The 26,218-nt window shown below is 44.4% G+C and overlaps 1 protein-coding gene across 1 annotated transcript in view; it reads left to right on the forward strand.

Annotated features, from left to right (window-relative positions):
* The window catches only part of REL (REL proto-oncogene, NF-kB subunit), a 46,362-nt gene that overhangs the window by 16,886 nt on the left and 3,258 nt on the right, over window positions 1–26,218 (forward strand). The window contains exons 5-9 of the mRNA XM_030557839.1: window positions 12,227–12,367; window positions 23,676–23,780; window positions 24,113–24,325; window positions 24,637–24,711; window positions 24,844–24,918. Of these exons, the coding sequence (XP_030413699.1) occupies window positions 12,227–12,367; window positions 23,676–23,780; window positions 24,113–24,325; window positions 24,637–24,711; window positions 24,844–24,918 (609 nt within the window). The remainder of the gene's footprint in view (window positions 1–12,226; window positions 12,368–23,675; window positions 23,781–24,112; window positions 24,326–24,636; window positions 24,712–24,843; window positions 24,919–26,218) is intronic.

Genomic DNA, 26,218 nt, shown 5'->3' on the forward strand with positions numbered 1-26,218 from the left:
AGAAGAATTCAAATTTGTACATAGAGATTTTTCTGTTAAGAAGTTTCACATTTAAAATGCCAGTCTTATGCTATAAAAGACACAACTGTGGCCTCTTTAATATTCTCGCTGTGAAAACAGCACAAACAGAAACACAAAATTGATAAACAAGTAGCCTGTTCTATATTCACAGCTAACACAACCTTCTGATCCACTGAACTTTCCACAAGTTAAAAAAGGTGAAATGCTCTTGAAAATCCCAACCTTGGTGCCTAAATAAGGATTTAAATGCCTAACTTTTAAGCTTTAAAAAAAATTCCATCTATGCATAAAAAAGTTTGTTTTTAATAAAAATTTAGACTTTCAATACATTAGCATTAAAGCAATTTTGTTTTGAAGTGACAAAGACTTTGTGCCGCTAAGAGAGATGTTTTTAATACAAATAAAATGATGGATGGAATAGCGTAACTCTCTCATTATTATTTATTATTTATTTTATTCATTATTATTTTTTCATTCATTTATTTTTATTTTATCAGCTCGGTCTGATTTCTGACTCATCAATTTTGGTCCATTGATTTCTGGTTTACGCTGCTTTTGTTTAGCAGGCATGATCTTAACACTGTCTTTGAGTTCTATTAGCAGGTCTTTTTGTTTTAGATTAATTCAGTTTTTCTGTGTCCCTTTTGCACCTTTGCCTACCCTTATTGATTGTTATAAGTTATTGTGACATTTTGTGAACTTTCACTTCTTACTGTTAAGCTCACGATCAGGCTAGGCCTAATTATCATAACAGGGCAACACCGAAGTTATAACTCAGGTTAACTTTGCAATGAAGACTATGTATGTATTGTGAAGAATGTTGAAAAAAATCTCTCTCAGCACAATTTCCCAGAGGATTAGCACTGTTAGCCAGAGGGCTCCAGTGTGAGAAACCAAGAGTGCTCCTCTCTCCTGGCTGCTGGGCGATGGCAGGCTTCCCCCCTAGAATTTGGCAAATGGATGCTGCTGAGGGCCCCCATTCACTTGTAATGGTTTTGCCTAGTAAGTGGTTGATTAGGCTTGAGAACCCACTTCCTTCCCCAGTTATTAAATTAAACTTCCGTGTCCTCCCCAGTTTCTCCTTTGTTCTGCCTCTCCTTGCTGCCCCCTTTTACCAGTCCTTCATTTCTTCTCTCACAGACGATCCCTCACTCACTTCACAGTAGTCACGCTCTCCACAACTCCCACTCACACCCACACGTCACATTCTCAAAGACTCACCCACACACAACTGTCATGCTCCCCTCCCACGCACCCCCGTCACTCTCCCCACAACTTCCCTCATCAGCCCCTCTGCCAGCCACACTCTGCAAGACCCCCTTCCCCTCCACCACGCTCTCCAACTCCCCTTATTTTCCTACCCCAGCCAAACTCTCGGAGACCACCTCCCCTGCACTGCCCACTCACTGCTGCACTCCACTGCTGCTAGGACTGTTTTACACTAAGGCTTACTACAGTCACTGAATAAGCACAAGACCTCTTTTTAGCTCACGAGAGAATCTTTAAGCGGGAACTTTCAGAACATTATGTGAAGTGCATAACAGCAGAAGTCTCTGCAATAGATATCTAAGATATTTAAAGGAATGATGTCCTTAAAAAACAAGAAGGAATCAGCCTAAATTCTAAAACTGAAGAATTCACTCAATGAAAACTTACCAGTTTGTTTAACACTGGTAAACCCACTAAGAAAAGAGACACACTGGTCACCCAATTACATTTGCTTGAGGAATCCCTTCATTCCTTCACCATCACCACTCCCATGCATACATTCCTCCCTGTTTAATCTTACTTTTGCTTAAAGTGAAAGCGTTGTAAATTATTTTGAAGTTGGGGGCGGGGGGAAGTTAGTATAAAAAATTGGAAGCATAAAAGTTTTGTTGCTAAAGGAGACACTACGTGGCTAAATTGAAGCTTCGAAAGAGATCTAGCTTAGCTTCATTTGACAGCTGCTGGATAAATTCCTTTGGAGATGGTTCTTCAGTTCCAGTTTTTAGGTTAGATTGAAAACAGGAAGAGAAGCTTGTCTAAAGACAAAATTGTCTACATAGAGTAGGACATTGTGACTCAGGCATTCTCATTTCCATTCCGATTCTGGCACTGACTTGTGTGTGACCTCATAGCTTTTCTGGGCCTCAGTTTCCTCATCTGTAAAATGCTTCCCTACCCTTTGAAGTGCTTTAATATGTGTGGAGGAGAGACGGACTTAGTAATTGCTATTAATTTTAGTTTTTACTGATTAGTTGGCTTCCTAGATGCTTTTATGATGATTGGCACTACATAAAATCATGAGAGTGTAGTTACTGTAGTGAAATCCCATCGATAGTGTATAGGGCCAAATTCTGCCTTCAGAAAGGCGAAGTATCTCTCTTCAAAGGGGTCACTTGTGACTTAACTTCATGTAGCCCTGTAGGGATGTAAAATCCTCACTTCACCCCCTGCACACAATGCAGGACCTACATAGGCATATGGGGAGAACAGGGACTGCATGCCAGATAATTTGCTCTTGCAAGTGAGGCTCAGGGAGTAGCTGGAGCCATCTGTTCCCCCACTTTGCACAAGTCTGGAGGTGAGGGGTGGAGTAAGTGGAATCTGGTAGTGAGCAGATGCAATGTAACGCTCAGCCCCTGCTCTAAAGGGATTTTGGAGAAGTTTCTTTGAGATGCAGTCTTTTGGGAGCTGCTCCCAAGGCAGTGCATCTACATGCAATCCCTTACACAGGGCTGAGTAAACACTGAGTGTAGCCCTAAATCTGTATGGCCACATACCTGAGCAGTCAGAATGAACCCATAGTTATTAGTGGGAATGTTTGTGACCTAGTGAGTGAAGCACATTTTTTTTTTTGATCATTAGGGCAGTAGTTATAGTTGTATTTGTTAAAGTGGTAGAGGCTTAATTCGGCTCTGCAATATGTGCACACAACATGTCCTTTGGTAAATTAAGCTGGTATTCTTAACATAGCCCTTCTGCACACTTTGCATTTCATAAAATCAGCACAAGGCCTTTTGGCAGCTTGGCACTTCTGCCTCAGAAGTTTCCATGCATATTAAGGTTAGATGCTGAGTTGCCTGCCCATCTGTTCTAGAGTGGGTGGCCTCCACAAATCAACTTGATGATGTTGCTTGGGGTAGGAGGGAGGAGTTTGATATTAATCAGGTATGGTGACATCTAACAAGCTGCACCTGCCTCATCTATACTTCTTTTCAATATTCCAATAACCGTTCACTTTCCCTATGCAATCTCTTCATGAGAGAACTTCAGGCTTTAATCCCAAAATAATTTCACCTGGTAGCGTATTGGTCCTTCTGGCAGCTTTAGGCCATGTCTACGCTACTACTTATGTTCACAAAACATATGTCGCTCATTGATGTGAAAAAAGCACACACCTGAGCAACATAAGTTTAGCTGGGAAAAGTGCTGGTGTGGACAGTGCTATGTCAGTGGGAGAGCTTCTCCTGACAACATAGCTACTGCCCCTCCTTGAGGTGATTTTATTACGTCAGTGGGAGAGCTGTCACCCATTAGCAGAGAGGGGCTACATGAGCGATCTTACAGCGCTGCAGCTGCATCAGTAAAGCTGTACCACTGTAAACTCACTAGTGTAGACATGGCCAAAGTGTGTCAGTAAAAAAGAGAGGTCTTGATTTTACCAGTGGGTTGGTTCAATTTTATGCCAGGAACCTGGAATTGCAGTGATGAATCAGGCCCAGAATTTTTGCAGATTAATGTTACAGAAGCAAGAAAAATGAGCTCTCCAGAGATGCATAACCCTTGGGAGTACATTTCTAGTGAGAGAATGGCAGAGAACATTCCTTTCTGTCTGCTTATCTTGACCCCATCACCGTAGTATCTGGGCATCTCACCCAAGTTAGTGGATTTATCCTAGCAAGACCCTTGCAAGGTAGCAAAGCATTATTCTCCATTTAAGGATGGGGACTGAGACAGAGAAGGACGCGGGGTGGAATTTTCAAAAGAACATCCCAGTGTAATAAAACAGATTTACCAAAGGTCATCCATGGAGCCTTGCAGCAGACCCAGGTCCCCTAAGTCCTCCCAGGCCAGGCCTGGTCTTCACTACAAAGTTTTGCCAGCATAGCATGGTCAGTCAGGGGTATAAAAAACATATCCCCAGTCTGCATAGTTCTGTCAGCAAAAGCCTCAGGGTAGATGCACTGTGCTGACAAGATCTTCTGTCAGTGTAGCTAATGTTTGTGGAGGGATGTTGTTACCATGCTGACAGAAAAACTCCTTCTGTCAATTTACGCTCTCCATTGGGTCCTCTGCCAGTTTAGCTGTACCAACAGAGCATTTGTAGTGTAGACAAGGCCTTAGGGTATGTCCACACTTTAAGCTGGAAGTGTAACTTTGGCTTCAGGAGATGTATTCCCACTAGCTCTGAATTAGCTCACTAAAAATAGAGCAGCTCTTGCTGCAGGATGGGCTATTTGCCCTGATTATGTACCTATCCGAGACCATAGACACGTACTCAAGGTGGCTTGTCCTTCCTGCCACTGCGACTATACTCTGAGCTAGCATACTGAAAATAATCAGACCATTTTCCTCGCCGTTGTTGGCAGAGAAGCTCCTTGGGGATAACTGTGCTGTTCTCATCTGTTTAGAGCTTTCCCTTGATCACCCAACTATTTACCTGTAGGAAATTATTCCCTATTCCATAGATCCTTTTGGATGGTCAAGCAGAAGGCAGTAGCCAGGAGTGCTATTTTTCATCTATGCTTGGCAAAGAAATTACAGCTGTTCCCTTCAGAAGCAGACATTGCCACAGGGATCCATGCCTGTGGATCACATCCAGACTGGGGTACTGCAATGTGCTCTACCCTGGGGCTACATCTGAAGACCACCCAGAAACTTGAGTTCATACAGAGTGCAGCTGCCCACTTAGGGCCTCTCAAACACTAGACTTCTTTTATGTCAAGTTTATTGATGGGCAGTTAATTTGAGGTAATTGATTGCCAAATAATTTGAGGTAGTTAACGTATTTGTAAAAGCCCCCAGATATTTCTTTCAATCGCAAACATTTTAAGTTTATCTTAAGGGCTAGTCTACACTTAAAACACTACAGCGGCACAGCAACACAGTGTGTAGTAACAGGAGGGGTTCTCACATCAGCATAGCTAATCCACCTCCCCAAGAGACGGTCACTAGGTCAATGGAAGAATTCTAGTGCTGTCTACACCAGCGGATAGTTCAACTTAACTAAATTGCTCAGGAGTGTGGATTTTTCACACCCCTGAGCAACATAGCTGGGTCAACTTAACTTTTGAATATAGATCTGGATTTAATCTGATCACATTGTTGTATTTGGTTTTCCCCAGCCCCACAAATTACCAGTGTTTCGGATTGGATTTTAAAGAGCGCTCAGCATTGGTTTAACTGCACTGGTCTAATGTTTGACTTCAGCGGGAGCAGAGTTAATCCACTGCCAAATGTTTTTTGGAAATGGTGCCCTCAGAGATGGGGAGCTATTGCAGCATATAGATTTGAAATAGTGATTTGTAAATGTTCTCTTAAGATCTGTTACTTTTTAATAGTCCACCTACTACCTCTTCAAGCTGAGCGATCCATAATCCTATTTACTCTTTCCAGGTAGCATAATTTTCCACCTTTCTTTTAAAAAGGGACAGACATTTGGAGGAACTAGTTGTCACTGAAGCTTCATTACAGAGGTGGAATTTAGGGCTCCTTGCTGAAGTCAATGGCTTTGGAACTTTTCGGAGTTATAATTCCTTGTTAGTCTCCACCCTAGCTGCATGGATGCAGAAGTGGAGAGCTATTACAGGTTTTATTATTTTTGACACATATAAATAAGAATCTCTTTCCAGAAGTTGTATCAGAGTATCTCTTGAAACAGTGGTAAGTAGCACTGAAGTGACAAATGAACAGAAAAATCATTTATTAATGAGTGTAGCCTCTTTCATGTAACAGAATGATTTTAAACAGCTAACCATTTTCAGTGTTGCTGACTGCCACAATTTTATTGCAAGTCTCAGGATAGTTGATGTCCTTTTTTAAAATCCCCAGTGCCAGGAGTAAAGTGATAGATGAGAATCTCTCTTTTATTTAAAAACGTAAGGTACATTTCTAGCTCTCATGATTGTAGACAAAAGTTTGACCCTAAACCCAGAAAGCAGATGATAAAAACCTTCACATTTACTATTTTTGAAATCTGATGATATTTAAGACAATCCCAAGATTTATTGAAAACTTGGGGTTAGTAATGCAGCATTTTTTTCAAATTTATTCATTTAAAATTAAAAGTTGAATAGCCTTTTTTTTTTTTTTTTTTTTTTGGTAGATTGTGAGCTGTTCTTGGTGAGAATTTGAATAGCATTGACTGACTGGTTTTGATTGTGTGTGTGTGTGTGTATATAGGTCACATGACTTTTTTTTGTTCTATGATTACATGAGTAATTCTGACAATCAAGTTTCTGATGCACATAACTGCATTTTATGAATTCAAAATATGTTTTCCATCAATATTCTTAAAGTTACTTAAAATTCACTGTTTTCACAATCATTCCTTCGTGTGCATCTGTGTGTTGGAATAGTCACAGAAAGTAAACTCCGAAGAGGTGTGAACTCAGCTGCAGTGAGACCAGGTTTTAATTAGAATGGACAGTCACAGGAAATTTGTTATGATGTTGGGCCAGGCCTAGCTGTAAAGCTGCTTTGGTTGGTTCCTATGATGAGAATAAGGTGTGGTGCCATTTACAAACAGTGAGTTTAAAAGTAAGAAGTTGTTGAACTGAAGCCAAGAAATTGGGCACGTTCTTTTATAAATATAAAGTTGTGCAGAAGCTTTTCTTACCATATCTGTGCTCATCAAACCCCAGCATGCAATCCGTCCTCTGCTTTTTGAGTACTTCATCTGCGTACTCCTATTGACTACTTCAATGGGACTATTTGTGTGAGGCTCACACAATGGGATTAGATTTTTTTATCCTCTCGGCTACATATTAGAATGTTCAGATATTTGGGATGGATCCTCAGCTGGATTCTTTCAACACTGAATTCACTGTAGCTACAGCAAACGACACCAGCTGAGGATCTGGCTTTTCATGTAGAATGAGTTACTGTCATTTTGTTTTATTTTTAAGTAGTCTTTATTTAGAGCTTGACCCTGCCTCTATTGAAGTCAACAACAAAATTCAGATTGACTTCAGTGGGAGCAGGATGAGATTCTTAATTCCCACTCAGGTCAAAAATAAGGATTTGTTTTCTTTGGGGTTGTAATCTGTCCTCAATGGGTGAATGCTATTCCTGTTGACATTAAAAGAGCTGTGTGTTTTTATGAAAAGGTGGCATTTGGCCCATATATTTGGGGTTTTTTTTAATATCACAAGATGGAGTTAAAGCAAAAAAAGAGAACATGATTGTTGCATTATATTCTGTTCATCTAGTAAGAAGTGAAATTTAAAAATAGACAAGAGGAATCAGTCTTAACTGAACACTTCCTCATTCAAATGGCCAATTTTTTTTAAATGTTAAACTACTTTTAAGAATATGGGAAACACAACACTGATGTCTCCAGTAAAAACTGTTCTTTAAATGGATTTCATATTTTGGCAATATTAGTCCATTGTACCCTTTCTGTATTTCAAGGTAATGAACAGCTTGGTCAAGTGGACTGATTAGGAAGCAGTGAAAATTTGAAAGCTCATTTATATGTTGGGAAGATACATTATTTGAACCTTACTATTAGCATATAAAGTCCCACATAATCTAATACATTTTTGTAACTCTGGAGTTGCTTTAGGCGCTAATCTTGCAACTTCTTGTGCATGGGCAGACTGCTGCACCTGTGCAAACCACAATGCATGATCGGGGCCTTAGTTTGTAGTAAAGGCCGCTGATCCACAGCTGTGGATTCCAGCTTTGAGGTGGTACGGTATCAGAAACCAGATCCAGATTGTCATGCCTGGCTCCACATATCTGTAATGAGCTAAACCACAGCAGATCCCAACGCTGTCAAGTCCACGGAGAGAGGTTTGTAGTCTGGATAAAGTTTGCTGCCACCTTTTAGTTTAATAATTTATGATCCAGGAGCTCTCGAATGAGCCTGGGAAGCCCTCATCATCAGGGTTTGGGTTATCACCAAAGGCTAGTGCTGAAACGCCAACTTCAGTCCCTGAACCTGAATGGTACTGAGATGTTATTGCTTGAATTTTTGGAGAGTGGATGAGATACCAGAGACATTGGGACAGCTAATATGCCATTCCCTAAGACTCAGTGAAGAGGGGAAAAACTGCTTTGGAGGACAGAGTCAAAATTCAAAATGATCTGGACAAATTGGAGAAATGGTCTGAGGTAAACCAGATGAAGTTCAATAAAGACAAATGCAAAGTGCTCCACTTAGGAAGGAACAATCAGTTTCACACATACAGAATTGGAAGAGACTGTCTAGGAAGGAATATGGCAGAAAGAGACCTAGGGGTCATAGTGGACCACAAGCTAAATATGAGTCAACAGTGTGATACTGTTGCAGAAAAAGCAAACGTGATTCTGGGATGCATTAACAGGTGTGTTGTAAACAAGACACGAGAAGTCATTCTTCCACTCTACTCTGCACTGGTTAGGCCTCAACTGGAGTATTGTGTCCAGTTCTGGGCACTGCATTTCAAGAAAGATGTGGAGAAATTGGAGAGGGTCCAGAGAAGAGCAACAAGAATGATTAAAGGTCTTGAGAACATGACCTATGAAGGAAGGCTGAAAGAATTGGGTTTATTTAGTTTGGAAAAGAGAAGACTGAGAGGGGACATGATAGCAGTTTTCAGGTATCTAAAAGGGTGTCATCAGGAAGAGGGAGAAAACTTGTTCACCTTAGCCTCTAATAATAGAACAAGAAGCAATGGGCTTAAACTGCAGCAAGGAAGATTTAGGTTGGACATTAGGAAAAAGTTCCTAACTGTCCGGTTAGTTAAATACTGGAATAAATTGCCTAGGGAGGTTGTGGAATCTCCATCTCTGGAGATATTTAAGAGTAGGTTAGATAAATGTCTATCAGGGATGGTCTAGACAGTATTTGGTGCTGCCATGAGGGCAGGGGACTGGACTCGATGACCTCTCGAGGTCCCTTCCAGTCCTAGAGTCTATGAATCTATGAAATTAAACATTTATATCAGCCAAGCAACGTCAAAAGGATGAGTGGACTTCATCTGTTAGGCCTGAGCTAGGTTGAGCAGCCATGTGTCCAATTAGAGAAAGGAGTTTGGGCTCAGAGATCTCATCTTTGCAACATATTGAACCATCCTAGTAGGAAACTGTCTTCAGGCCCAATTCTAGCAGCAGAAACAAACCAATAGTCATTCCCTCACATCTTTGTTGCTGTTGTATTTCTACCAGAGCTTGCTGCAGAGAGCAAACCAGTGTAAAAAGGTCTGGATAAGCCTACAGGCACCACACACTGCTCTCCAAGAGCCATACCAGTGTAGAGGAGAGACCATGAGCATTGTTGCAAGGAGGCTCTGCCCCACTGCAGATTCTATGGAGTGCACAAGTTTGGCATTGCCTTTCCCTGTAGATCTGAGCTCTGCAGGGCAGGGGGGCTATGCTTTCTGCCCCATCCAGAGCCCACAAATATCTTCCATGAAGATAGCATTTGTCAGAAATTCTACAAGGTGCACCTCCGAGTCATAGAATCATACAATATCAGGGTTGGAAGGGACCTTAGAAGGTCATCTAGTCTAACCCCCTGCTCAAAGCAGGACCAATCCCCAACTAAATCATCCCAGCCAGGGCTTTGTCAAGCCTGACCTTAAAAACCGCTAAGGAAGGAGATTCCACCACCTCCCTAGGTAACCCATTCCAGTACTTCACCACCCTCCTTGTGAAAAAGTATTTCCTAATATCCAACCTAAACCACCTCCACTGCAACTTGAGACCATTACTCCTTGTTCTGTCATCTGCCACCACTGAGAACAGTCTAGATCCATCCTCTTTGGAACCCCTTTTCAGGTAATTGAAAGCAGCTATCAAATCCCCCCTCACTCTTCTCTTCTGCAGACTAAATAATTCCAGAAGAGGATCTGCCCAGGTAAGGATGCCAGGTTTAGATCCACAATTTTTAAAGCTGTAAAGGGGCTGATTTTTAACTTTCAACTCCTGGTGCATTTATAGATAAATATCCCATGTTTAAAATGAAAGAGATCAAATTTATTTTTAAAACTGAGATCTGGAGGGACTGAGATATTCAAATAACAATTGCAAATGAAAAATGCAGAGGAACCCCTTTTGAATTTGCTGCATGTACTATTTCAGTAATACCAAAATGAAGAAAAAAAATGTCACCAGAGTGGGTGGTGTCACCTCCTACTCTTTGTGGGGGCGGACACCAAAACGCAAGTGTTTGACGTTTATCAGTACAGTGTGGTCACTGGGGTTTTTTTTGTTTTTTGTTTTGGTCCAGGCATGTTTCAAGCTTCACTCTTGACATCCTCAGTACTAAGGTGGTAATGAAATTTGTAGGTGGCTTTTGGAGGATGGGTGAGCTGGAAGAATTATTATGGTCTGCTGATACTGCAGGCGTTTGGTTTGTGATTCTTTTGAATGGCTAAATGAGACCATAAAACTGTTCTCAGGCTAACAATAGGTTTGGAAGAGAGAAAAGCTTCTTTAAATAGCTCTTTAACTGGACCTTCCATTCTAATAAGTGAAATCAGATTATCTTTTCTGTGGTGCCTTTAAAAAAACTCAGCAGATAATTTAATTCGAGACTTGAAAAGAGAATATCGTCAAATTCAGATAACTCTTTTTTCTGGCATCAGATTTTTACAGTAAACTAACAATAGATGAGGTATTTAATCATAAATATCTGAAGTAGGATATGTCCCAGTATGAGATTTTGAAAATTAAAATGATGTAGAAGGCTGGACAAAACTAAAATGCTAGGCATGGGTTATATAATGTCTCAGTTTACACTGGGGAAAAGTATATGAGTAAAAATCCCTACAGGGATTTACTTGTTGTGTCACCTAAATGTACCATTATGTGATACCAGTAGTTGCTATTCCCAAAGATACAGAACTGACACAAATCAGCAGAAATACATCTTCTTTTTTCAGTTCAAATATGGTTTCCAATAATTGTACCTATCAGTGGAGGCAGGGAGGTTTGGTTTTATTTTTTTAATAACAAGAGGTATTAACAGGCATCTTTAGAGCCAAATCTTGTTTTTTGTAGTTAGAGGCACACCGGGAATGGGTCAAGAGCAGAGATGGTGCCCTGAAGCATTGTGGGCACAGACTGCTGTTTTGGTGATCTTTTTTTCCTCTGGATTTTTCGTTTCTTTTCTTTTCACATCCTAAGAAGAAAATAACCTAACATTGTGCAGAATCCCCCAGCATTGTCTATTGGCAAGCCGTTGGGACCCAAGGCCTCCTACACATTAGAAGAATTGTGCTAAGGCAAAATTGTCTATGTTCTCATCTTAACTACGCATGGAGTTGGTGGGGGAGAAGAGAGAAAATGGAGGCATTGAGAGAGAGAGAGAGAGAGAGAGAGAGAGAGAGAATAGGGAGGGATCTGGAAAAGAGAGAGGGAGAAACAAGATAGGGAAACTCTAAGGCGGAGAAGGACTTGAGGGAAAACTTGGAGAGAATGAATAAAGACTTTGAAGGGGAGAACTAGGAGAGGTTGTGGGGAGGGAATGAACAACCGCAGGTGAGACAATGGCAATTGTCCCCACTGCAGACCGAGGTGCAGATACCTCACAAACAGGGGAGCCCCCAAAAGGTTGGGAACCATTATTTTGGGATGCGTTGCATTGCCTTGAGCATTTGCTGGCTACACAATTGGGTCTATACATTGGCTGCCTCCTGTTCAGAGTGCATTGTGGTGGGGGAAGACAGGCGCCATCCCTAGTGCTTGCTTGCTGTCCTTACGGGCAGCTGCTGAGGGGCAGCCACAGTTTGGCCCATCACATTTAATCCAAGAGGCAGCTTGGATGAATAACACACTTTCATTGCAGCAGCCTTGGGATTTGTAACTGAAGGAGTAAGGGTTAGAGGCTACTGTTCCACATGCAAGGGATTGATACATACAGCTCCTGCGGGAGTTAGTGAGTGTCACAGGTGAATCCTCCATGCATTGCTGGCATTGTTGCTTCTGCCAGCAGAGATTCACCCCAATTTCTTTGTGTGATTGCTCCCTCTGTGTGATAACTCTTACTCTGCCATCTCTCTCCATCTTGCAGTGCCCGAAGAACAGCTGCTCAATGTTGATGAGTATGACCTCAATGTCGTGAGACTCTGCTTTCAGGTGTTCCTCCCTGATGAACATGGCAATTGTACGATACCAATTCCTCCTGTCATCTCCAACCCTATTTATGATAACCGTGAGTATCCCACCTGGACTTTTAAGTGATAACTTTTCCCTTGTATTTGGAGTGACAGGGGTCAGGCCACCTTCCCAGCCATTTGCCTCTTAGCTCTCCAGCTCTGTTATGCTATCCAATGCAAACACAGGGCCAAGGATCCTAGCACTAGCTTTGAGTCCTACTGCTTAGAGCCAAGGCCAGAATATGGACTGTAGATTGTGTATATACCTGTTGGATATCAAATGGGTGGGAGTGGTGTGTTGACATTGGGTAGTAGGAGGTGCAGTATCTGTCTCAGTCATACTACTCGTTAGATCCTTTCACAGCCCTTGGTTATGTATTGCAGCAGTAACCACAGGAAACCCAGTTTCCAATAGGCAAGGCGTTTAAAATATTTTGTAGTGATAAAGATTGCTGAGGAAGGCCCCAGCTTGGACTTAGCTGTCATAAAACTCGATCTGTGCTCCAAGAACCTGATCCAAAGCCTATTGAAATAATTGGGGAATCTTTCTGTTGACTTCTTTGGGGCTTTGGATCAGGCCCAGTGTGTGAAATTCACCCATGCAGAGAGTTAGCATAAAGCTCTAAACCACTTATGTCCCATCAACCCTTATTTTGAGGGCCTGGGCCAGAACCTGAGCTGGTATAAGTTGGTGTAGTTTCACTGCCTTCAGTGGAGTGATGCCAGTTTAGAGCAGGGTCTGGCCCCGTAAGTGGTGCATAGGTCTTGTGCTGACTCACTGTCCAGGATGGAATTTTACCACAAACAAATATCTGTTTTGCAAAGGATTAACTTTTTCAGAGGATTTGTAGTGACTTCACTACACTTTAATGGGATCATCTGAAAAAAGAGGGTGAAATATGGGATGTATATATTTATATCCTGTCTTTGCAGAATAGCCTTTAAGAATTGTTGAAGAATTTGGAAATTATTTTTGTCATCTTTCTGATAAGACATTTCTGTGCCAAGCTTTGTAGGTCATGAGACCGATTATTTTAGCAGAAGTCACTGATTTTAAAAAAAGTGCATTTATGCAGTTGATGAGGAGAGTTGTGCTATGAATTGACATAACCATTATGGAAGTATTCTGTTCTAAGCAGCGTTTTTGTTATTTTTATCTACTTTTAAAACATGCTATAAATCTCTTACTTCTGCCAAATGAAATGCTACACAATGTTTTATTCAGGGACTTTATAGCAGAGCTGGTGCTTTGCCATAATAGGTGAGGCTGAGATAAAATTAACAGCTAAAAGCAATGTGTCTCAGCTACCATTTAGAAATATGCTAGGTCATAACTACAAGTGCCTTTCAGTTGACGTCAGTCCCTGCTAAGCTTTGGTTTTAGCACGGTGTGTGTGGGTGATTTTGTTTTGCACTATGGGTGTTTGGAGTCCTCCATTGTAGCGTAGAGGTACTGTAAATAAAACATGATGCATAACGTCAGCCACAAGTCAGTAGAATTGCTGTGACATCTCGTTTTAGGAATGGTGGCTTCAGATCTGCGTTCCTCAAAAAAACTGAATTTGTTGACCTTTTCAAACTAGTTCTGCTATATAGAATTAAGAAAGGTCAGGTTTTGACCTTTGTGAAAAATATGTGTGGTGCGTATGCACGCTCTCTCATAGAATATTATGAAGTGACGAAAATTATGCGATTGAATACATGCAATAAACAGCCACTTTGTTCAGGTAACACAAATTTTCCTCCTACTGAACGGTGACTCTCAGTATATTCTCATGTTCTATAGACAGAGAAGATCTGAGTAGAGTTTGTATTGCTAGTGACTTTAGGATACCTACATTACTCACCCAGAGCTTTTGCAATTCTGCTCAAACAAGTAGCAATAAAAATATTTATAGTTCTTTCTGCATATATTTTGTTCTACCCACATGCATTCAGTGTAATAATTTGTCTTCACTTTTTGTCATTTCTAGTCTCCACCAACTTACTCATTTTTGAAATATATGAATTTAATGTGGAAGCAAATGGGTATGGACGGAGCTGGAGACAGTGTCAGTTTATAAAATAGATAGTGCAGGTGGCACTGTCTATAGCTAAGATGGCTCCTGTTTTCAGTTGCTTGTAACTTTGCCAAACTTTAATTGCTTAGGCTGAAATTTCCCATGTTGGGTGTCTACTTCAGGCTGACATTTTTGGGAAGTTTCTGCGAAAATGGTTCAGCCATTTCTGAGAATGAGATCAGGGAGAAATATGCTTTTTTGGTGTATGTTTAAAAAATCCATTCTGACAGCCATTTTATTGAGAGCTTAGGAGGGGCCAGGGGCAGGGGCGGGAGAGCAAAAACTGGGATAGAATGTCTATAACCACTGGAGAATACTCCTCTGCTGAGCCTGGAACTGAACCCAGGATTCCTGAGTCTTAACAGTCCTTTGCTGTCATCAAATAGTTGTGAAACAGACTGGCAGAGTGAGTCTCATCTGCCTCTAGTGACTGGAACAAATAGAAAATAACAAGTTATTCTTAGCTCAAGTGGCAGTGGTCTGTACTGTAGATCTGAACGCTGATGTCCAGTGCTAGTTGTCAGTATGGTTCTACGTGATGGAATTTCTGTTCTTTCTATTTGCATTTTAAAAAACTTAGGAAATTACATCCCAGAAAACTATGTTAAAAGGACATCAAAGTTGCAAAGTCATGCACTCAAAAGTTAGGCAATGCCAGAATTAAGGTTGCCCATGCAACCTTAATTCATCCTCTTGTGTGTATGCATTATGATACAGTCCTTACTTACTTGATCACATACTAGTTTTTCCACAGGATCCCTGGTTCATTGAGTGATAGAGCTAAAAGCAGTGTGTCTTGGCTCAGTGAATGAATCAGGCTTGTGTAGTGAAGGAGGCCCTTTGTAGGATACCTGCCTTGTTGGGGAAAGTGTGAAGTGAATGAGACCGGAAAGGGACAGTTACCTGTTCCGTAACTGGTGTTCTTCGAGATGTGTTGCTCAGGTGTATTCCGCAGTAGGAGTGCGTGCTTGCCACGTGCATCGGTGCCAGAAGTTTTTCCCTTAGCAGTACCCGTAGTCGGGGAGCACCGCTGCGACCTCGAGAGTGGTGCCTCTGTATTGCGCTATAAGGAGAGCTGTGCACTCCCCACACCCTCAGTTCCTTCTTGCCAGGCAACTCTGACAGAGGGGAAGGAAGGCGGGGTGTGGAATACACCTGAGCAACATGTCTCGAAGAACGCCAGTTACGGAATAGGTAACTGTCCTTTTTTCTTCAAGTGATTGCTCATGTGTATTCCACAGTAGGTGACTCCAAGCTATATTTCAGGGGTAGGCAACCTATGGCACGTGTGCCGAAGGCGGCACCCAAGATGATTTTTAGTGGCACTCAGACTGCCCAGGTCCTGGCCACCGGTCCGGGGGCTCTGCATTTTAATTTAATTTTAAATGAAGCTGCTTAAACATTTTGAAACCTTATTTACTTTCCCTACAACAATAGTTTAGTTATATATTATAGACTTATAGAAAGAGACCTTCTAAAAAGGTTAAAATGTATTACCGGCACGCGAAACCTTGCATTAGAGTGACTAAATGAAGACTCGGCACACCACTTTTGAAAGGTTGCCGACCCCTGCTATATCTGATGGAGGTGGGTAGGAGTTTAAGGGTTTCCAGGACGGAGTACTGCCCTACCAAACCTGGCATCATCTTGTGGGTGTTAGACGATTGCATAGTGCGATGAAAAGGTGTGGACAGAGGCCCATGAGGCAGCTCTACAAATGTCCTGAATAGGGATGTGAGCAACATAGGCGGCTGACGAGGCCTGAGCTCTCGTAGAGTGCGCCTTCACGATAGGTGGCAGGGGAATCCCTGCCAGGTCGTAACATGTGCATATGCACAAGGTGATCCAGCGGGAAAGTCACTGGGTAGAAACCAGTTGCCCGCTCACGTGTTTGGCCGATGCAACGAAAAGTTGTGGGGATTTCTGGAATGGCCTGGTTCAGTCTAGGTAAAAGGCCAGCGCCCCATGCACATCTAGCATGCGTAGGCGTCATTCCTCATTGGAGGAATGGGGCTTGGGACAGAGTATTGGAAGGAAAATGTCCTGATCCATATGAAAACTTGAGACCATCTTCAGCAGAAAAGCAGAGTGTGGGCGAAGCTGGACCTTATCCCTGTGGAAGACTGTAGACGGGGGTTCCGAGGTTAGGGCCCTAAGCTCCGAGACACGGCGGGCTGAGTTGATTGCCACCAGGAATGCTACCTTCCATGATAAGTGGGACCAGGAACACGTGGCCAAGGGTTCAAAAGGGGGACCCATGAGGTGGGAGAGCACTAGGTTCAGGTCCCATAGCGGGACCAGGGGCCTGGCGTAAGGGAATGCCTGATCCAGTCCTTTCAAAAACGGGGATGTCATGTGATGGGAAAATACCAAGTGACCATGCACCGCAAGGTGGAAAGTTGAAATGGCCGCTAAGTGTACCCTGACCGACGCAGGAGCTAGCCCCTGGGCCCTAAGGGACAGGAGGTAATCAAGAATGAGTTGGAGCTATGTGGATGATGGGGAAGTACCCTTTTCTCTTGCCCACCTAGAGAACCTAGACCATTTGGCCAGGTAGGTCCGTCGTGTGGATGGCTTTCTGCTTTCCAGCAGAACTTGCCTGACATCCTCCGAACACCTCCCTTCCTCCTCGTCTAACCATGGAGTAGCCACACTGTCAGATGAAGCACGGCCAGGTTGGGATCGAGGAGGCATCCCCCGTCCTGGGAGAGGAGATCCGGCTGAAGCGGCAGCCTGCGCTGGGGGGGGCCCGCTAGGAGCTGCAGGAGGGTTCCGTACCAATGTTGTTGGGCCCAATCCAGGGCTATGAGGATAACCCTCAATTTTTTTCTGCCCTCACTTTCTGTAAGACCTTGCCTATCAGGGGAAATGGCGGAAAGGCATAGAAAAGGTGGCCTGCCCACCCCGGCCCAGGAGCAGAACTGGGGGCAGAGACAATTCTGGGCAGTAGCAAAGAGATCTACCTGGGGAGCTCCCCACTCTTGGTAGAGTTGCCAGGTGACCTCTCAGTGGAGTGACCACTCGTATTAGTGGGAGAAAACCCTGTTGATGTGATCGGCTCGCGTATTACGACTGCCGGGTAGGTGAAAAGCCCTCAGAGAGAGATCGTGGGCTGTGCAGAATTCCCATAGGTCCAGGGCTTCCTGGCACAAGGCCAAGAAGTATGTGCTCCCTTGCCTGTTGATGTAATATGTCGCAACTGTATTATCCATGGGTACTTTGACCATCTTTCCCTGTAGGTGCAGGCTGAAAGCTATGCACACCAAACGTACCGAGCTGAGTTCCCTGACGTTTATATGCAGGGACGCTTCCAAGGTTGACCATCTGCCCTGGGTTTGGAAGCTCCCTGCGTGGGCTCCCCACCCCAGGTCCAAGGTGTCCAACACCAGATCTAGTGAGTGGGGGGTCTCTCGGAAGGGAATCCTTTGTAACATATTGCTCGGGAGGGACCACCATTGCAGGTCGACCATTACATTGGGAGGTAATGTGACCATCTTGTCCAGGTCGTCCCTGGCCTGGGAATATTGGAAGGCCAGCCGGAGTTGGAGGGGCCTCATTCTGAGCCTGGCATGTCACACCACGGATGTGCATGCTGCCATGTGGCCTAAGATTTGAAGGCACACCCTTGCTGTCGTCACGGGTCTAGGGATGGAATAATAGAGGCCAGGGAAACCATATGGAACTTGTAATGGACCATAAATTGGTTGAGGTTCTGCAGGTCGAGGATGGGCCTGAGCCCGCCTTTTTGCTTTCAGAATCAGGAAATACCAGGAGTAAAACCCTCTGCCCTGGAATTCCTGAGGTACCTTCTCCACCGCGCCCAGGGTGAGGAGGCGCGTCACCTCCTGGTCTAAAAGAAGGGTGTGCTCCGGGTCCCGGGGGGCAGGAGGTGGGGGGGGGCGAAGTGAACTACAACATGTAGCCCTTGGAAATGGTGCTGAGGACCCACTGGTCCAACGTTATACAGGGCCATTGCACTCGGAAGGCAGATAAACAGTTGCAGAACACAAACTTTATTAACTGGGGGGCTTCCCTGGCAACAGGCCTGGTGGCCCCCCGCAAAGAGTCAAAAGTGCCTCTTCCCCGGCCTTTTGCCCTTTGAGGGGCCAGGTTGCAGGGCTGAGCGAGACTGGCACTGGGACCTGTGTCTCTGCTCCCTCGGCCTCTTAGGGTAGGGGATTATATCTGCCTCAGCTGGAAGGACTGAGGTCTGTAGCCTGGGTTTGTCCTTTGCTGGCAGGACATATAGGCCCAGAGTTTGCAGGATGACGTGGGAGTCTTTCATCCCATGCAGATGGCTGTCTGAAGGGCAGGTCCTGCATGAGGGACTGGGACTCCACGGACAGCCCCGACAGCGAGAGCCAGGAAGCCTTGCTCATGGAAATGGCCAAGGCTATCGAATGGGCCGCTGTATCTGCCACGTCCGAAGCCACTTGAAGAGCCACTTTTTCCGCCAGTGCTCCTTCATTGACCAAAGCTCTGAACTCCCTCTTGTCCCTTTCCTGGAGAAGAGGTTCAAACTTTCGCAGGGACCCCCATAAATTGAAATCATACTGACTCAGTAGGGCTTGGTGATTCGTCGCCCTGAGCTGGAAGCTGGCCGATGAATAAACCTTCCTGCCGAAGGTATCCAGTCTCCTGGTGTCTTTATCCTTGGGGGTGGGCGCGGGTTGACCATGCCTCTCTTGGTGTTTTACAGACTCCACCAGCAGAGACTTGGGTGCTGGGTGAGAGTACAAGTATTTGTGCCCCTTTGCTGGCACAAAATACTTTCTCTCCACCTTTTTAGAAATAGGTGTCAAGGAGGCTGGGATTCGCCAAAGTGAAGTCGATATGTTGGCCACCCCCTGGTGGAGAGAGAGGGCCACATGGCCCGGTGCTGAGGAGGACAACGCTTTGAACAGGGTGTCTGACAGCTCCCCATCTCCTCAGCCTGAAGCTGGAGGTTCGAGGCCACTCGTTCACCAAGAGCTCCTTAAGCCTTAAAATCTTCCTGTAGGGCGGGTGGTGATGCCGTTATGGATCCCTCTGGTGCCGGTGAGGGGTTTTGCCCCCAGGGTGTCGGGCGGTACCCAACCCCCAATTCCGAGCCCGTATGTGGTGCCACTGGTTCGGTACCGGTTGACTTTTCCTGGTGCTGAGGCCTGGACGTAGAGTGTATCTGTGATGCCACGGCCACTGAACGGGGTCTCGCTGGTGCAGGTAATTGGGGCCACGATGCCCACTGACACCACTGCCCTTGCCAAGGCACCCCTTGCCATTGACCCGCTTGGGGACCGAGCGGAGCCGTTTGATCGTGGGGGGTGGCGTGGCCCAGGGATGGGCAGCTGGGTGCCAAAGCCGAAGTTGCTGAGGAACACACGATGCCATACGAGCGTCGGGAGCGTCCACAGCCGTGTCAATGCCGACTTCAATTTAGACCTCGATGACGAATATGTGTACCCGTCGGAGGTGCTGCTTCTAGATTCCCCTCGGTGACCATGGCTACGACGCCTGGTTGCCGATGACGGTCGAGGGGCGTTCCGAGCATGACGCCTATTGGAGCGAACACTCGAATCTGAGCGTTGGTACCGATGGCATTGAGACCTGCTCCTATAGCTTTAGTGCAAAGAGGAGCGTCGACGCCTCTTGTCTCGGTGCCTGCAACCTCTGTGGGTAGTGGAAGGCCCTTGAGACTCCCTCTCAGGCGAATCAGCCAACAGAGTGGAAGTCTGGTGCGTGCTCCAGGATGGCCCCTCGGAACAGGTAGGTGTCATCCTCGGAGCGGAGACTATGCCGGACCAGGGAGGGTTAATGAGCTCCCACTGGTGGCTTCCCTCGGGATTGGGGATCCGTCTCAGGCAGCGCACCCCGCACCGGAAGGGCAAAGATGTCATGCACTGTCTGTGCTGCCTCCGGCATCAACGGCATTTTCACCGCAGGAGAGGCTCATGCGGATGGGATTGGACTACTCCGCTCAGCGTGAGTCGACGGTCTGGTTCCTGAGGGGGATCGTGGGCTGCCCAACTCAGGACCGGCTTCATCCCTGTCCTTCTCTTGGCACCGCTGAGTCTTCCCTTGCTTCTTGGCAGGGGAGCGATGTCAACTTGTGGATGGAGCCTTGCTCCGCACCGATGATGCGGTGCCCGGCGCCGAGTCAGGTCGGCATGCCGGTGCTGGGGCCAATGCCAACTCCATTAGCAGGGCCCGGAGTCGGATATTTCTCTCTCACTTTGTTCGAGGCTTGAATGATCTGCAGATTTTACTACGCTCACTTACGTGAGTCTCGCCCAGACAGCGAAGACACAGAGTGGGGTCGCTTCTGGGCATAGAACTGTGACAGGAGTTGCACGACTTGAAGCCTGGGGCATGCCCCGAGCCAGGCAACTAACTAGAGAAGCAATCTACGAAGAAGAGTTGTACTACTAAGGCTAGAAGCGCTACAACAGAGCTGGAGCACAAAGTTCCGACGACCTTCACTGGTGGCAAGAAGGAACTGAGGGTGGGGGCAGTGCGCAGCTCCCCTTATAGCATGATATAGAGGTGCCATTCTAGGGGTCGCAGCAGTGCTCCCCCAGTACGGCACCGGTGCATGTGGCGAGCACGCACACCTACTGTGGAATACACATGAGCAATCACTCAAAGAAGAACTGCAGGGACAGCATTAGAGTTCCTGTGTGATGCAGTGCAAGTTATGTAAACCAGAATTTTCACGTGGTGGTCACTGCGTGTTCCTCATTTTCTGAATACCCAACTTGAGACACCTGGGGTCTGATTTGCAGAAGTGCTGATCACTCTGAGCTGCAACTGAGGTCAATGGGAGCTGTGCTACATACATATAAAATGCTACATAATATCAAATTCTCTGAAAAATCAGGTACTAGGCCTCTCAAATTGGACACCCAGAATTACTGGGCATCTATAATATGGGGCTAGTAATTATGCATCACCTCACAGGGCTGTCGTGAAGACAATTCCATTAATGTTAGTAAAGCACTAAGATATTACGCTGAGAACGTCATGAGGAAATTAATTCTGTACTATTATGTAGAGAAGGTTTTGAATAGTGTGCAGCAAGGCACGTGGTCACACACTGAATGATGAGAACGAAACAAAATATTGAAGAGTTGCTCATTCAGTGAGCACAGTCTGTCCTGTGCCCTGAATGAGTCAGAGAAAACCAGCACGTGATCACATAGGTAAAGATTGTATCATAATGAATATGCACAAAGTGGCTGAATTATAGCTGCACATGCAGCCTTAACTAGGAGATTTCCTAACTTTCAGCTCCTTGACTTTGCAACCTTAATGTTCTTTTAATTTAAGTTTTTGGGATGTAATCTATAAATGTATTGGACCTCCTTTTGCCCAGCATACTTATTGGATATATATGAATTATGATATTATTTATGAAGTATATCAATTTGAAACAGTATCATAATCTTCCACATTTGTTCATGAAAAGCTACTGTTAATATATTAAACTCTGACTTGTGGTAGATTGAATAATTACTTTGGGCACTGAAGACTCCAAAGCTTTGCAGGTCTCCAGCATGATTGTGCTGCTCAGGGCTAAACAGTTATGCTATCCTAATTGTATTGATCATTTTGTAATGATAAACAGTGAGGCTACCAGAGGTAATCTTGCATAGGACAGTTCTTGATCCCGTACCTGTGTGAGCACTGAAAGAATACGGAGGCCTTCTGTGTCTGCACATCTTTAGCCAGATGCTGAAGTCAGTAGAAATTGTATGGTGGTTGTCTTTGAGCCCAGTCTGGCCCCTTGTATAGAATTACAGACAATAATATGCAATATTACCAAGATTTTCAGAATCTTCTATACTTAAGTGCCTAAATGAAGCCTTGATCCAGCAAAGCACCTAACCCATGCATAAATGTAACCATATGTACATATGTTGATTTATTGAGATTGCTCGCATGCTAAGTTAAGCACATGCTTTAAAGTATTTTGTTGGACTGGGGCCTTGGTGGCCAGATTTCAGAAGTGCTGAACACCCAGAAATTCCTGTGGTCCCTATTGGGGGCTGCTGGGTACTTTTTGAAATCTGGCCACCTGTTTAGATACCTAAATCCAAAATTTGGAATTTTAACTTTAGGATTCTATTTTTGAAAATTGTGGCCATTGCCTCCAAATGTTAAAACCCTGTTAACTATTTATTAATAATTATTTTTATTAAATATTTCTATAGTGGTAGTGCCCAGCAATCCCAGTCCTATCTGGGACCACAATGAGTAGATGCTATGTGAGTGTATAGGAAGACTCATTGACTCTTGCCCCACCCTCATTTGCCATCTCTTTTAGACCAAACTTAGCCTTTTTTTCAACCAAATATGTCAATAAGTAAAAATTATAATCTGCTGTGCTGAGGTGGGGGGAAGGGGAGGGTATCACTTTAATGAATTGCTGACCCAACCCTTTCCAGCAACTCCAGAGTGATGTGTAAGGGTCATTGACTACACCCTTGCATGTGAGTTCTATGGGTCAGAGTTGCTGTAATGTTGAGTAACAACTGGCTAAGTAGTGAAATATTTGCAACAGTAATGTGAGCTGGCTTTGGAATAAATATGGAAGATAAGTCATTAAGAGTAGCAGTAGCAGCATTGGTGTTTGGTGCCCAAGACAGGAAAAGGCTACATGACCAGAGCCTTCATCTTTCTTGCCTTCATCACCAGCTTACTGATTTCATCTTGGTCTAGGAACATGCTTCCAAATTACCTTCATGTGGAGGGTATTTTGAATGCCAGGTGCGCACTGTCCCTGCCCCAGTTATTGCCTTATTAGGTCAAGCAGGATGGAGACCTTCATTTCAGTTTATATGTACCAGAATTTCTCCTCTGCACTTTCATTCTATGGCAGCCGCTAATGCTTTACAAAATTACGTAGTGGAGAGGGCTAGATGGAGCACCCCCTCCAATACAGACTTTAATATCAGGCCCAGTACAGACGTGCATTCGAACTCACCCCTGCCATTCACATCCCTTCATGTTGATAACACTGCTGTTATACCTGCCCATCAGTCATCCCAGGGCACTTTCATAAAGCCTTCTCTTTTTTATTAGACAACATGGGCAGGGATGCAACCCCAAGCTCTGGGTGTACCTAAACCTCAACTGCCAGAAGCTAGAACTGGATGACGTGGGTTGGATCACTCAATAAATTGCCTGCCTTGTTCATTCTCTCTGACATAATTGGCATTGGTCACTGTTGGAAGACCAGATACTGGGCTAGATGGATCATTGGTCTGACCCAGTGTGGCCATTCTTGTGTCCTTATGTCCTATTGCTATTTCCTGTTTATCTCTAGGAGCTCCTAACACAGCAGAGTTGAGAATCTGTCGTGTGAACAAGAATTGTGGAAGTGTAAAAGGAGGAGATGAAATATTTCTACTGTGTGACAAGGTTCAAAAAGGTAACTGTGATTAGTTTCTCTCCCTCTTTCCAGAATACATTTAAAATGTATTCAGCTGCAGAGGCCAACATTTTTGAGCTTGGAGGCCTAAAGTTAGGCCCCTAAACCTTCAGTTAAGCTCCTAAATAAGTGGCCTGATTTCAGAGTTGCTGAGCACCCTCAACTCCCATTGAACTCAATAGGTCATCAGCACCTCTGAAAATCAGACTAGTTAGGAGCCTACATAAGGACTTAAATGCCTAACTTTAGGCCTGCAAGTTTGAAAATGTTGGCCATAGGTTTTATTTTTTTCTTTCTGTACTAACTGGTATCTTCTTTTTCTGATGGACTAGATGATATAGAAGTCAGATTTGTCTTGAATGAGTGGGAAGCCAAAGGTAGTTTCTCACAAGCTGATGTACATCGCCAAGTCGCTATTGTATTCAAAACCCCACCATTTTACAAAGACATCACTGAACCAGTTACGGTAAAGATGCAGCTGCGAAGACCCTCTGACCAGGAAGTCAGTGAGTCGATGGATTTCAGATATCTTCCAGATGAAAAAGGTACAGTTCCTACTAGGAGAATTCTTAAGAGTATGTCAGCGCTGTATTTTTACGAGAGAACAACTTTGAATCAGTAAAAGTTTGTTTTTAGTAACAGCACCCCAGCATTGTGCTTCTTTAGAATAATATTAGGGGTGGTGGGTTGTGATTTTTTTGTATCAGCACTTTAGATCACATATCTCTAAGAACTACATTTGGGAAGACCCCTGCCATTATAAACAGAAGGCATACATAAGTTCTGGAAACTTTCTTTACAAAACACAGTGGAGAGCATCCTTATCACCAATACTCTTTTCTCCTTCCCCATGTAGATCCTTATGGTAATAAAGCAAAAAGACAAAGGCAAATATCAACATTGGCTTTGCAAAAGCTCATGCAGGAATATGGTAAGGAAAACATTTGGTACTTTGCCTCCACGATCTTTTTTTTTAATTTGAGCAAAGATTTTTTTTTCTTTTCTTTTTTAAAAGAGCAATCCTATTCTTAAATAACAAGGTTAATGTCCTTTTCCATCGCAGGTCCCAATGTGTCTGAGAGGCCCAAAGCAGCTCCATTCCGGTCTATCCCTGGCGACGGGAGGATAATTAAGAAAGGTAGATCTCTCTGCATATGTCAATCCAAAATCAGTTTGAAACAAACAGTGACTCTCTGATTTGCAGTGTCCATTTTCCATAGCAGAGAGTATGATGAGAGCCCTTAGCTTTTCCAAAAACTGGGGGCTAGTTTTCAGTGGCCAGAGGCACTGGTGGGATGACGTTGGCGTGTACAATTGCCAAATGCATATTCAGAGAAATCAAAAAGCCGTTTCACTTTCTGATTCATGCATGCTGAGTTGCAATAACTTGACATGTAAATGCAGGTGCACAGCACCCCTCTATCCACCAGGACTCTAGCACTTAAACTTCAAGGCAGTAGTATTACCTGAAGACACTTATTATTTGCACCTGCCCCTGTCTCCCCGTTTATTCATGGTCTCCCGTAGGGGCACAGTGAAATTGTAACTGTCACCCTCATAAGGCGTATGCTGTAGTTTCTCCATCCTGAAAGTGCTGCTGTAGCCCTGCCCCTCAGGTGGAAGAAAATACCCCATGTGAAGCTGTCTAAAACAAATGGTTGGGGAAGATTTGTGGGGTCTTTTCCCCTCTCAGCAAGAGCACTGTCCCTTGGCAATGAGTTGTCTCTGGAGTCTGCCCCCTGCTGATACTATGAGGCGCCAGCCCCTAATGCTCCCTCATGACAGCAGCAGCAATGAGGGGGCAGTTCACTGCAGGAGAGAGCTCTTCAGTAGCAGGGGTAAGAGGGGAACAAACACCAGAGGTCTGCAATAGGCCCCACCCCCAAAGTCCATCGCTGAGCCCCTGACAGCCAGCAGGGAGAGAGCAAGCAAGCATGTACTGCCCCTTTTCAGTGAGAGGGAGGGGTAGGGGGCTGGTGCCAGGGAGAGCAGCAGGAGATTGGGTTGGAGGTAAAGTTGTTTGGACAAATACTAAACATTTGAGTAAAGCTTTCCAAGCACCTAACTGTCTTAGGAGTCCCATTGTCAAAGCGTTAGGCACCTAAATACCTTTGAGGCTTTCAGCCTTGGGAGCTTAAGTCTCAAAATTATTGGGACTTAGGTTCCCAACTTATTTAGGCCTTTTTGAAAATCGTATCTGTTATCTCTGCTTATCTCTGAGCTTTCAGACGTTTGGTTCTTTTCAGTGAAGTTTAACTTTAAATTTCCGGGCTTTCCGCACTATTTGCTTAAATATTCGCTAGTACAAGTCTGTGGATTGGGGCTGGAGGCATGCTCCCAGATGCAGAAAAGACATGCCCTAAAATATTGAGAGTACTTACTATATCGCCTCAAAGCCAGCCATATTTTTATTGTAAGGTTCTCTTGCTTCCATGTTT

This window comes from Gopherus evgoodei, chromosome 3 (assembly GCF_007399415.2).
Source record: "Gopherus evgoodei ecotype Sinaloan lineage chromosome 3, rGopEvg1_v1.p, whole genome shotgun sequence".
NCBI lineage: Eukaryota > Metazoa > Chordata > Testudines > Testudinidae > Gopherus > Gopherus evgoodei.